At 44.3% G+C, this 15,000-nt stretch overlaps 1 protein-coding gene across 3 annotated transcripts in view; it reads right to left on the bottom strand.

Moving 5' to 3' along the window:
* The window catches only part of LOC143283647 (UDP-glucose 6-dehydrogenase-like), an 89,795-nt gene that overhangs the window by 66,469 nt on the left and 8,326 nt on the right, over positions 1–15,000 (bottom strand). The window contains exon 1 of one of the 3 annotated variants that reach the window (XM_076589850.1): positions 4,788–4,863. The exons of 1 other annotated variant lie outside the window; for it this stretch is intronic. Coding sequence is in view for 1 of the 2 variants with exons in the window: in XM_076589848.1 (XP_076445963.1) it covers positions 4,631–4,659 (29 nt within the window). In the remaining variant the exon portion in view is untranslated. One more of the 3 variants, XM_076589848.1, reaches the window with a different exon arrangement.

Below are 15,000 nucleotides of genomic sequence, written 5' to 3'. Positions count from 1 at the left end.
ACAGAAAGGCCTGATCGTGTGTGAGAGAGACAGACATACAGAAAGGTCTGATCGTGTGTGAGTGAGACAGACATACAGAAAGGCCTGATCGTGTGTGAGTGAGACAGACATACAGAAAGGCCTGATCGTGTGTGAGACAGACAGACATACAGAAAGGCCTGATCGTGTGTGAGTGAGACAGACAGACAGAAAGGCCTGATCGTGTGTGAGACAGACAGACATACAGAAAGACCTGATCGTGTGTGGGTGAGACAGACAGACAGAAAGGCCTGATCGTGTGTGAGTGAGACAGACATACAGAAAGGTCTGATCGTGTGTGAGTGAGACAGACATACAGAAAGGCCTGATCGTGTGTGGGTGAGACAGACATACAGAAAGGCCTGATCGTGTGTGAGTGAGACAGACAGACATACAGAAAGGCCTGATCGTGTGTGAGAGAGACAGACAGACAGAAAGGCCTGATCGTGTGTGAGTGAGACAGACAAACAGAAAGGCCTGATCGTGTGTGGGTGAGACAGACAGACAGAAAGGTCTGATCGTGTGTGAGAGAGACAGACATACAGAAAGGTCTGATCGTGTGTGAGACAGACAGACAGAAAGGTCTGATCGTGTGTGAGTGAGACAGACATACAGAAAGGCCTGATCGTGTGTGAGTGAGACAGACATACAGAAAGGCCTGATCGTGTGTGAGTGAGACAGACATACAGAAAGGCCTGATCGTGTGTGGGTGAGACAGACATACAGAAAGGCCTCATCGGTGAGTGAGACAGACATACAGAAAGGTCTGATCGTGTGTGAGTGAGACAGACAGACAGAAAGGCCTGATCGTGTGTGAGTGAGACAGACATACAGAAAGGCCTGATCGTGTGTGAGTGAGACAGACATACAGAAAGGTCTGATCGTGTGTGAGTGAGACAGACAGACAGACAGAAAGGCCTGATCGTGTGTGAGTGAGACAGACAGACATACAGAAAGGCCTGATCGTGTGTGAGTGAGACAGACATACAGAAAGGCCTGATCGTGTGTGAGTGAGACAGACATACAGAAAGGCCTCATCGTGTGTGGGTGAGACAGACAGACAGAAAGGTCTGATCGTGTGTGAGTGAGACAGACAGACATACAGAAAGGCCTGATCGTGTGTGAGTGAGACAGACAGACAGAAAGGTCTGATCGTGTGTGAGTGAGACAGACATACAGAAAGGCCTCATCGTGTGTGAGTGAGACAGACAGACAGAAAGGTCTGATCGTGTGTGAGTGAGACAGACAGACAGAAAGGCCTCATCGTGTGTGGGTGAGACAGACATACAGAAAGGCCTCATCGTGTGTGGGTGAGACAGACAGACAGAAAGGTCTGATCGTGTGTGAGTGAGACAGACAGACAGAAAGGTCTGATCGTGTGTGAGTGAGACAGACAGACAGAAAGGCCTCATCGTGTGTGGGTGAGACAGACATACAGAAAGGCCTGATCGTGTGTGGGTGAGACAGACCGAGACGGACAGTATGAACGCTATCGAGCACAAAAACTGGAGAAAGAAAGAGGAGGAGGGAGAAGAGAGAGAGAGAGAGAGAGAGAGAGAGAGAGAGAGAGAGAGAGAGAGAGATGACGGATGATTTAATAACTTCACACCTTGGCGCCAGACGATCTAGTCCCCATTTCATCAAGTACTATATAATTATATCCATTATCTGATTTAAACAAAGACCAAAAAAAAAACACACACACACCAAGTGCACACTATATTTTTTCAACACACACGCACAAAGTAAAGCAGTCGTATATATCCACGTTACCGTGCAATCTCAAGACCACACACACACACACACACACACACACACACACACACACACACACACACACCAAAGCAGTAAATAACGATCCAAAAAGCAATTTTAGGATACAGCACGTATATCTTTCTCTCTTCAAATAAATGCATTGCAATGTATGTATATATATATATATATATATATATATATATATATATATATATATATATATATATATATATATAATCGATCTGATGCGCGTGGAAAAGAACTGGACGATAAGACAGACAGGGAAAGGGGAGGGGGGCACTGATATATATATATATATATATATAGAGAGAGAGAGAGAGAGAGAGAGAGAGAGAGAGAGATGAAGAGAGAGAGGGGAGAGAGACAGAGAGAGAGAGAGAGAGAAGACAAGACAAGACAAGACAAGACAATTTTTTTTTATTTCGAGGATAATAGATAAGCACTGGTGTGCTTTTTTACATCCAGTCCCCGCCCTGAATAGGGTCTACACTACACAATACTAAATGAAATTAAAGCATGGTGTTAGTAGAAATGCAGAACAGAGGAGAAAAAATCGAAAAAAATTTTTTTTAAAAGAAAACACACACACACACACACACACACACACACACACACACACACACACACACACACACACATAGCATACAGGCGCAAGCATGGTGTTAGTAAAAATGCATAGGACATAATGAACAAAATGAAAGAAGCAAACACACACAACACACACCACACTGCAGACCAGAATGGGGGATGGAGGGTGAGGGAGGTTCTCAGTCAACTATACACATCTGACAAACAGTATCATTAAAATGAACTATTTACATAACACATTATGACATAAGGTGGGTAGTGCAATTTTTTTTTTTTTTTTAAGGTGGTTGGTTGTTTCTTGGAGTGAGTTCCATAGGGTGGCGCCTGAGTAAACCAGGGGTTCCTTGATGAACTGACAGCCGAAAATGTGTCTATTAATGTTGGTGGTGCATTACCTGTCATAATCTTTTGCATCATGATTCCTTTATTGTACTCTAATCTACGGATTAGTGGGAGAACTACCCCCGAAAACGGAGTATGGCTGCCTACATGGCGGGGTAAAAACGGTCATACACGTAAAAGCCCACTCGTGTGCATACGAGTGAACGCAGAAGAAGAAGTGGGAGAATATTCGCTTGCTTATAGTCTGAATCTAAAAGGGTATTCTTTTTAAGGAGTACCAGCTTCAACCCCCGATTATGAAGATTCTGTAATGGTTTCATGGTGTTCGCACTTGCGGAGTTCCATAGTGTTGATGCATAATCTATTGTAGACTATTTATGTGCTTGAATAAATAATTTCCCTGAGTGAAGGTCAAGGAAATGTTTGATTCTGGATAGCTGATGGGTTTTCTGGGCTGTTTTTTTCCAAAGGGAATTTATGTGAGGATTCCAGGTGAGATTGTTGTCAACTATGATCCCCTGAACTTTAAGATCACTGACATGTTCAATAGGTTCGCCTTTAATTTGGATGGAAGGAAAATTATATATAGTGTTTTGCCTCTTTGTCTGGTTGTGATTAACATGCATTTTGTTTTTTGTGGGTGAAGAGACATGTGGTTTAGTTCGGTCCATCTAACGAGTTCATCAGTACTTTCTTGTAAGTCTTTTGCAAGAGTGACAATGTCAGTATGAAAAGTGTGGATTGCAGTATCATCCGCAAACAGTTCGCAGACGGATTTCATATGGAGCGGCAGGTCTTTTATGTACATTGAGAAAAGTAAAGGGCCTAGAATGGACCCCTGAGGAATGCCATAATCAAGTGTTGTTGATGCGGAGACTGGTGTACTCACTGTCATATTCTTGTCTGTTTGTCATTTAGAATTTAAACAAACTAAGACTATTGGTTGACAGACCATATAGTTCAAGTTTTCTAAGTAAGAGTTTGTGGTCTATCACATCAAATGCTTTTTTTTAAATCAACAAATATAACACCACAATATATATTGTTATTGACATTGGTAAACCAGTCATCTACAATGTTGACTAATGCTGTGTGGCATGAATGTTTTCGTCTGGACTGAGCTGGATGTAAAAGCTCATTGACATCAAAGTGATATGAAATATGCTTGTTTATGTGCTTTTCCAGTGGTTTTGAAAGAACAGAAATAATGGAAATTGGCCTGTAGTTTGAAGGATCGGTGGTGTCCCCTGATTTGTAATTAGGAATAACTCTCGCTTTCTTAAATGTGTTCGGAAAGTAGTTTTTGTCAATACACAATAGAGAGAGAGAGAGAGACAGACAGACAGGCAGAGGAAACAGACAGAGCGTTGACAGACCGACAGCAACCAATCAACGAAATCAAGGAAAAGTCAAATGACAAAACTTCTTGTTCTCCATCCCTGATCCAACCCTCTCCTCCTTCAACACACACACACACACGCACACACACACCACATCCCTCAACACACACACACACACACTCACACACACACACGCGCGTGCGCGCGCGCACAAACACACACACACACACACAAACACCACACCCCTCAACACATACACACACACACACACCACATCCCTCAACACACACACACACACACACCCACACACACATCCCACAACACCACATCCCTCAACACACACACCACATCCCTCAACACACACACACACAAACAAACACCACACCCCTCAAAACACACACACACACCACATCCCTCAACACACACACACACACACACGAACGCCACACCCCTCAACACACACACACACACACACACACCGAACAACAATCCCTACACACCAAGCAGAAATGTAACAACAACAAACAACAACAACAATAACAACAACAAATATTTCAACACCATACTTGGGCCCCCAGTCTACCCGCGTCTCCATAAACAGCGGTGACGACAGCAGCAGCAACAGCACGCACACCCACAACACACCCGCAAGTGAACTGCCACAAACTGTCAACGATAGGGTACCGCAGCCACCAAACGTTTAGCTTTCACTCACTCACTCACTCTCTCTGTCTACCCGAGTCTCTCTCCCTCTCACGCACGGAACAGCAAGGAAACACGGCAGGACCGGCTTGTCCAAATGACACACTTCAACAAGCAAAGAGAGTCACGAAGTATATCGTTCAACCACTCCTTTCTTTTTTTTTCCTTTCGTTTTTACTTCGCAATATAACGAGGCCCCCAAACAGATCCACCCCAGCGCACCTCTCACGACTCCACCCAGTGCCCCTCCCTCGCTCCCACACAAGGTGTCTTATCATCAAAGAAAACACAAATAACCCAAAATGAAAAAGAAAAAAAAGAGAGAGAGAGAAGTTTTGTATGGTGTACTACATAGCGTCAAAATGCGACTTGATTTTTTCACCACCTACAACCTGGCAAACTTTCCTCAGTTTCTTCGTCGTCACACAGGCAGGTGCTCTCTCTCTCTCTCTCTCGCTCTGTAGGTATGGTGTGCTTCGTGCATCAAAAAGCGCATTGAAAATTCCGTTTCAATTTCAAGGTGGTGTTAAAGTGTGCGGAAAGCTGCACCTTGGGGTGGGGGGTGGGGGGGGGGGGAACAGAAAAGAAAAAAAAGAGCCGATCGGCCTGACCTCTGTATAAAACCAATACGCTGTCAGCCATTGAAAGAGAGAGAGAGAGAGACAGATAGGGAGAGAGGATTAACAAAACGTGCTGACTTCTCTCTCTCTCTCTCTCTCACACACACACACACACACACTATATCTAGATATCCAGAAAAATTGTTTGAAGATGCTGATTTTTTTAAAGTGTCTAACAGTTTGTTTTGCTTCAAAAGTTCTGTATGACATTCCGCTTTTTTTTCTTTTTTTTTTTTTTTTTTTTTTTTTGGGGGGGGGGGGGGGTCGTTGTTGTTGTTGCTTTTTTGTGTGTGTAAGTGCACACATACGTACATCAGCACACACACTCACACATGATATACACACTTTATCCTAACTGTGCAAATGATCCATAGTACAGAATAGAAAAGGTTCTCAAACTGTCAGTTTCATTGTTGACACAGATGCTGACTCTGTTGTGGCAAACACACACACACACACACACACTGTGCCTTAACTTCTCCATCTCTCAATTCAAAGTTACCAGTTGACAAAAGCGCTAACAGCCAAGTGGTTGAAACATAAGATTTATAATTTAAAGTTCCTGGGTTCAAATCTTGAAATACCAGACAGAGAGAAAAATTATAATACTAGCGACTGATGTCAGAAGACTACAAACGGAGCATTATTCTCTTTTCAGGTTACCGATTTACACAAAATGTGCAGTTAATTTCTGGTACAGGTACAGAAACCTTTGCGACATCTGAAGCAGGTAGTTTAGGTCCACACAAACCTGGTAACGGCCTCCTCAGTCTTTAGAGGCAGTTACTGTACCCACTAAACTGGCAGGGCTAGCCAGGTGAACTGCAACTCTTTCCCCCCATGCACTTGACCCTCTTTTTCATGTGGCCCACCCACCAAGACTGTCAGGTGTAAATGTCATGAACCTGGCCCAGGTGTGGAGTGTTGGCCTAATACACGTCTGCTTAGGAAACCATACAATCTGAGGGCAATGGTTCAATTCCCCACACGCGCCAGTATTCCACCCCCCTCCACTAGACACTGAGTGGTGGTCTGGATACTAGTCATTCAAATGGGGCAATAAAGCCGAGGCCCCATGTGCAGCATACGCTAAGCACATGTAAAAGAACCCATGGTTCAAGGGTTGTCTCTGGCAACATTGTGTAGAAATCCCACTCTGATGGGCTAACATTGTGTAGAAAACCCACTCTGATGGGCAAACATTCTGTAGAAATCCCACTCTGATGGACAAACATTGTGTAGAAATCCCACTCTGATGGGCTAACATTGTGTAGAAAACCCACTCTGATGGGCAAACATTCTGTAGAAAACCCACTCTGATGGGCAAACATTCTGTAGAAATCCCACTCTGATGGGCAAAACATTGTGCAGGAATCCCACTCTGATGGACAAACATTGTGTAGAAATCCCACTCTGATGGACAAACATTCTGTAGAAATCCCACTCTGATGGGCAAACATTGTGTAGAAATCCCACTCTGATGGGCAAACATTGTGTAGAAAACCCACTCTGATGGACAAACATTGTGTAGAAAACCCACTCTGATGGACAAACATTGTGTAGAAATCCCACTCTGATGGGCAAACATTGTGTAGAAAACCCACTCTGATGGACAAACATTGTGTAGAAATCCCACTCTGATGGAAACATTGTGTAGAAAACCCACTCTGATGGACAAACATTGTGTAGAAATCCCACTCTGATGGAAACATTGTGTAGAAAACCCACTCTGATGGACAAACATTGTGTAGAAATCCCACTCTGATGGGCAAACATTGTGTAGAAATCCCACTCTGATGGGCAAACATTCTGTAGAAAACCCACTCTGATGGACAAACATTGTGTAGAAATCCCACTCTGATGGGCAAAACACATACACTTGCAGGCAGAAAAATAATAAAAAGGGTGGCGTGCTCTCACTGGAGCAATGCGCTCTCCCTGGGGAGAGTAGCCCAAATTTCACACACAGAGAAGTCTGTTGTGACTAAAGAGCAATGCAGTACAATACAATACAATGCAATGCAATACAATACAATTTTGCCCTTTTCAGTCAAACTCATATTGGTGGTGGTTCACTATGGCAACGTGCTCTCCCCAGGAAGAGCAGCTGAATTTCGTCCAGAGGAATCTGTTGTGACAAAAACAGAGTCAAACAATACACTGCAATTCTGAGGCAATCAGGCTCTGTCCATGTCAACCAGACATTATCAGTCAGGAATGGATTCGTGTGAACACCCCTTACCCCCCTCAACACACACACACACACACACACACACACAGACAAGCACACTGACACACACACATACACAGACATGCACACACACACACACACTCATGTGCAACTACCTTCCATACCCCCACCCCCAATGCATCCCCCCACACCCCACATCCTGAAAACAACGACTTTTGTATCTGTTTCATATTACCCCCGGCCCAATCCAATCGTGGAAATGGCTTTGCCGGGTCCATTTCAGTCACATTGTAAACAAAGTTTTTGTGGTCTGTGCAAATCAATGCTGTTTTTTTGTGTTTGCACAGCTGTCTCAGGCAAGGGAATTGAGACCTGTTTTTTTCACTGGAGTCCGGGTTAATGGTCTTTACACACATGGTGACATGTGTCTACTTCATTGTATTTGCACTGTATAGGACTGGATTAGATTGGAAAGGAGGATTGGATTGGACTGGAAAGGACTGAATTGTTTTGATTATATTGGACTGGATTGGATTGGAAAGGACTGTATTGTTTTTGATTATATATTGGATTGGATTGGATTGGAAAGGACTGTATTGTTTTTGATTATATTGGACTGGATTGGATTGGATTGGAAAGGACTGTATTGTTTTTGATTATATTGGATTGGATTGGGTTGGAAAGGGCTGTATTGCTTTTGATTATATTGGATTGGATTGGATTGGAAAGGGCTGTATTGCTTTTGATTATATTGGATTGGATTGGATTGGATTGGACTGGAAAGGACTGTATTGTTTTTGATTGTACTGGATTGGATTGGATTGGAAAGGACTGTATTGTTTTTGATTATATTGGATTGGATTGGATTGGATTGGAAAGGACTGTATTGTTCTTGATTATATTGGACTGGATTGGAAAGGACTGTATTGTTTTTATTATACTGGATTGGATTGGATTGGACTGCAATGGATTGCATTAGATTGTATTGCATCGTACTGGGTTGTACTGTATTGCGTTGGATTGCACTGTATTGCATTGCATTGCATTGTACTGCATTGTTTTGGGTTGGGTCGCATTGCATTGTATTGTATTGTATTACATTTTTGTCACAACAAATTACTGTGCGTGAAATTCAGGCTGCTCTCTCCACGCATCACCACAGACAATGCAGCACCACCTCCTTTTTTTTCTGTCAACAGTGCATTCGTTTCACTGTCACCAGTGAATTTTTCTACATAAGTTTGCCACAGACTGCCCTTTTTGTCGCTGTCAGTTCTTTTACGAGCACAAAGAGCTTGCAACATGCGGGGCCTCAGTTTATTGTCTCACCTGAAAAACACATACCCAGGCCACCACTCAAGGTCTAGTGGGGGAAAGGGGGTTGGGGGGTGGGGGGGGGTGGGGGTGGGGGGCTTTGCCGTTATGCCACTACTCCACAACTTCATGTGTCTACTGTATGATCTTGGCAACAGCAATTACAACAATACAACAGCACCAGCCCAACAACTACAACAGCCCAACAACTACAACAGCCCAACAACTACAACAACCCAACAACTACAACAGCAAGAGTCCAACAACTACAACAGCCCAACAACTACAACAACAGCCCAACAACTACAACAGCACCAGCCCAACAACTAACAACAGCACCAGCCCAACAACCACAACAGGCCAACAACAACAACAGCACCAGCACAACAACTACAACAGCACAACAACAACAAGAGCCCAACAACTACAACTACAACAGCCCAACAACTACAACAGCCAAACAACTACAACAGCAACAGCCCAACAACTACAACAGAAACAGCCCAACAACACCAACAACAGCCCAACAACAACAACGCCAGCCCAACAACAACAGCCCAAGCCCATCAACTACAACAGCCCAACAACAACAACAGCACCAGCCCAACAACTACAATTACAACAACAGCCCAACAACACTACAACAACTACAACAACAACAGCCCCAGCCCAACAACCACAACTACAACGACAAAACAACCAAAGCCCAACAACAACAACAGCCCTAGCCCAACAACAACAACAGCCCAACAACAACAACATCAGCCCAACAACAACACCAGCCCAACAACTACAACATCAGCCCAACAACTACAACATCAGCCCAACAACTACAACACCAGCCCAACAACTACAACACCAGCCTAACAACTACATCATCAGCCCAACAACTACAACATCAGCCCAACAACTACATCATCAGCCCAACAACTACAACACCAGCCCAACAACTACAACAGCCCAACAACTACAACACCAGCCTAACAACTACAACAGCCCACCAACTACAACATCAGCCCAACAACTACATCATCAGCCCAACAACTACAACACCAGCCCAACAACTACAACACCAGCCCAACAACTACAACAGCCCATCAACTACAACAGCACCAGCCCAACAACTACAACAACAGCCCAACAACACTGTGACAACTACAACAGCCCCAGCTCAACAACTACAACAGCCCAACAACTACAACAGCCCAACAACTACAACACCAGCCCAACAACTACAACACCAGCCCAACAACTACAACAGCCCAACAACAACACCAGCCCAACAACTACAACAGCCCAACAACTACAACACCAGCCCAACAACTACAACAGCCCATCAACTACAACAGCACCAGCCCAACAACTACAACAACAGCCCAACAACACTGTTACAACTACAACAACAACAGCTCCAGCCCAACAAGTACAACTACAACAACAGCCCAACAATACAACAGCACCAGCCCAACAACAACAACAACCCAACAACAAAAACTACAACAACAGCTCAACAACAAAAACTTTTTTTTTTAAAGTAACACAACGAAAGAAGAAGCTCATGAAGAATTTTTCTCAAGATGTTCTCACAGATACATAACAAACAAACGCATGATTCAAAGGTGAAAGACTGTGAACTGGTGTGACTACTGATCCATATCAAAAAATTTTTTTCTTTTGAAATGCGACTTTTACCCATGGCCTTGCGTAACGGTGACGTTAAACAACCCCAACCCCACCCTAAACACGCCTTTTACTTTGTCCTATATGAAGAGGTTGCAGAGACCTCCAATACAGTATGAATCACCCAACCTCAACCAGTTGGCAAGGAGGGTGTGGGTGTGGTGTGTGCTTTGTGTGTGCATGGATTTTCAAACAGGTAAAGGCGCTCGCTGGGCCGTGGCAAGAGAAGAGACAATCTGTGAGAGAGCCTGTGATATTCAACATTTCTAAAGCCCAGGCTGTTTCTAACAAGGCATGTGACGACGTAGCCCTGAAGTGGTTTTTCTGAAGCCATGCTAAGCTCGTGCCCATCCCAATGTTATTTTCAAGCCACCTTCCTGATTACAGTCTGATTCGGCAAATGACCCTGCTCTTTGTACGCTTTGGAAAATTTACTTCTTCTTCTTCCGCTGTGCTAGGTGGCAACTCTTTCTTTCACTTGTGACTGCCAGTGCTCTTTCATGTATATACAATCATCTGTTTAGGCAGCCGATTTCTGTGTTCAGGGCTGTACATGCTGTTTGTATTTTCACTAGCAATTGAACGGCTGACACACATTACGGTCTCTTGTTGCATGTTTGATCTTCAGAGTAAGTACACACAAGGAAAGTGGGACGAAGGCACCAGCAGGTCAGCACCTCTGATGATCAAGAAGACAGGAACCCCTCCCCCCCTCCCCCTCCTCCATACACCCATACACACAATACACACAAGCAAGTGATACAACACAGCAGGTACATTTCCTACACACACACACACACACACACACACACGCACACACATACACACACACACACGCGCGTGTGCGCGCATTAGTCACCGCTTTGGACTTCTTCCTCTGGGGACTGTGTTACTGTCTGTTCATCAAACTCAGTTACACCACTTCAAAAAGAAGGGAACACAAAGCACAAAGAGCAGTTCCTGCACTTCAAAATTCAGGCCACACTGACATTTCCACAAGCTTCAGTGGTCAAGGGGTTAAGTATCATTTATCAGTGGATGGCTGGTGGCTCCAGTCCTGACCGAGTTAAACTTTGTGACTGGGTAACACCTGACCTTGTGAAAAGCTGTCAATTGTGAAATCCGCAAGGGGAATGTTTCTCATAGTTTTCTCCCTGAGCTGTTACTGGTGCAGAGTACACAACGTGGAGTTACTGTGTCCACTTGGCCACAATGGGAAACAAACTACATATGGCATCTGCATGCACAAATACATACATGCACATACACACATGTGCACACACACATAAACACAGCCATACACACATGCATACTCACACAGACCCATGTTTATCACAATATCAAACAATATCACAAACTCCCAGAAGTGCAGACAGCAGCAACAACAACATCAGTTATGATAATTAATGACAATATACATAATGATGATGGCAATGAAGACAATGACAATGATGATGATGACCATCATATCACTATCATCTGGCAATGGAGACAATGACAATGATGATGATCACCATCATATCACCATCACCTGGCAATGGAGACAATGACAATGATGATGATCACCATCATATCACCATCACCTGGCAATGGAGACAATGACAGTGATGATGATCAGCATCATATCACCATCACCTGGCAATGGAGACAATGACAATGATGATGATCATCATCATATCACTATCATCTGGCAATGGAGACAATGACAATGATGACCATCATATCACTATCATCTGGCAATGGAGACAATGACAATGATGATGATCACCATCATATCACCATCACCTGGCAATGGAGACAATGACAATGATGATGATCACCATCATATCACTATCATCTGGCAATGGAGACAATGACAATGATGATGATGACCATCATATCACTATCATCTGGCAATGGAGACAATGACAATGATGATGATCATCATCATATCACCATCACCTGGCAATGGAGACAATGACAATGATGATGATCATCATCATATCACCATCACCTGGCAATGGAGACAATGACAATGATGATGATCATCATCATATCACCATCACCTGGCAATGGAGACAATGACAATGATGATGATGACCATCATAGCACTATCATCTGGCAATGGAGACAATGACAATGATGATGATGACCATCATATCACTATCATCTGGCAATGGAGACAATGACAATGATGATGATGACCATCATATCACTATCACCTGGCAATGGAGACAATGACAATGATGATGATGACCATCATATCACTATCATCTGGCAATGGAGACAATGACAATGATGATGATCATCATCATATCACTATCATCTGGCAATGGAGACAATGACAATGATGATGATGACCATCATATCACTATCATCTGGCAATGGAGACAATGACAATGATGATGATCACCATCATATCACTATCATCTGGCAATGGAGACAATGACAATGATGATGATCACCATCATATCACTATCATCTGGCAATGGAGACAATGACAATGATGATGATCACCATCATATCACCATCACCTGGCAATGGAGACAATGACAATGATGATGATCACCATCATATTATTATCATCACCTTGAAGTAGAAGCAGACAGAAAAAGAAGAAAATATTCTGAGAAGAAAAAGGATGACAAAAAAAGAGAAATGAAGAAAAAAAAAGATAAAAACAACAACAGAATATGACTATCATCAGCATGAGGTAGATGAAGATGTAAAAACAACGGTGCATGGATGATGGCTTGGGGGTTGTTTGTTTGTTTTGGGGGGTTTTTTTTGGGGGGGTACTCATCCAGATAATGCATATATGCATACACATACAGAGACATCCACATACATATACACAGGCACATACACATACACACAGGCATATATGATCACCCCCACCCCCCCACCCCCCCCCCCCCCACCCCCACCCCCCCCCCCCAAAAAAAAATCATAAACAAAAAACAAAGACAAAAAACTGCACTCTCAGCCGTCATCCATGCACCAATCCTTCACACACACAGCCATCATCCATGCACCAATCCTTCACACACACAGCCGTCATCCATGCACCAATCCTTCACACACACAGCCATCATCCATGCACCAATCCTTCACACACACAGCCATCATCCATGCACCAATCCTTCACACACACAGCCGTCATCCATGCACCAATCCTTCACACACACAGCCATCATCCATGCACCAATCCTTCACACACACAGCCATCATCCATGCACCAATCCTTCACACACACAGCCGTCATCCATGCACCAATCCTTCACACACACAGCCATCATCCATGCACCAATCCTTCACACACACAGCCATCATCCATGCACCAATCCTTCACACACACAGCCATCATCCATGCACCAATCCTTCACACACACAGCCATCATCCATGCACCAATCCTTCACACACACAGCCGTCATCCATGCACCAATCCTTCACACACACAGCCGTCATCCATGCACCAATCCTTCACACACACAGCCATCATCCATGCACCAATCCTTCACACACACAGCCATCATCCATGCACCAATCCTTCACACACACAGCCATCATCCATGCACCAATCCTTCACACACACAGCCATCATCCATGCACCAATCCTTCACACACACAGCCGTCATCCATGCACCAATCCTTCACACACACAGCCGTCATCCATGCACCAATCCTTCACACACACAGCCATCATCCATGCACCAATCCTTCACACACACAGCCGTCATCCATGCACCAATCCTTCACACACACAGCCGTCATCCATGCACCAATCCTTCACACACACAGCCGTCATCCATGCACCAATCCTTCACACACACAGCCATCATCCATGCACCAATCCTTCACACACACAGCCATCATCCATGCACCAATCCTTCACACACACAGCCATCATCCATGCACCAATCCTTCACACACACAGCCGTCATCCATGCACCAATCCTTCACACACACAGCCGTCATCCATGCACCAATCCTTCACACACACAGCCATCATCCATGCACCAATCCTTCACACACACAGCCATCATCCATGCACCAATCCTTCACACACACAGCCGTCATCCATGCACCAATCCTTCACACACACAGCCGTCATCCATGCACCAATCCTTCACACACACAGCCGTCATCCATGCACCAATCCTTCACACACACAGCCGTCATCCATGCACCAATCCTTCACACACACAGCCGTCATCCATGCACCAATCCTTCACACACACAGCCGTCATCCATGCACCAATCCTTCACACACACAGCCGTCATCCATGCACCAATCCTTCACACACACAGCCGTCATCCATGCACCAATCCTTCACACACACAGCCGTCATCCATGCACCAATCCTTCACACACACAGCCGTCATCCATGCACCAATCCTTCACACACACAGCCGTCATCCATGCACCAATCCTTCACACACACAGCC

The sequence above is a fragment of the Babylonia areolata genome, chromosome 7 (genome assembly GCF_041734735.1).
Source record: "Babylonia areolata isolate BAREFJ2019XMU chromosome 7, ASM4173473v1, whole genome shotgun sequence".
In the NCBI taxonomy this organism is placed as follows: Eukaryota; Metazoa; Mollusca; class Gastropoda; order Neogastropoda; family Buccinidae; genus Babylonia; species Babylonia areolata.
This window is presented reverse-complemented; position numbering and strand designations above follow the sequence as displayed.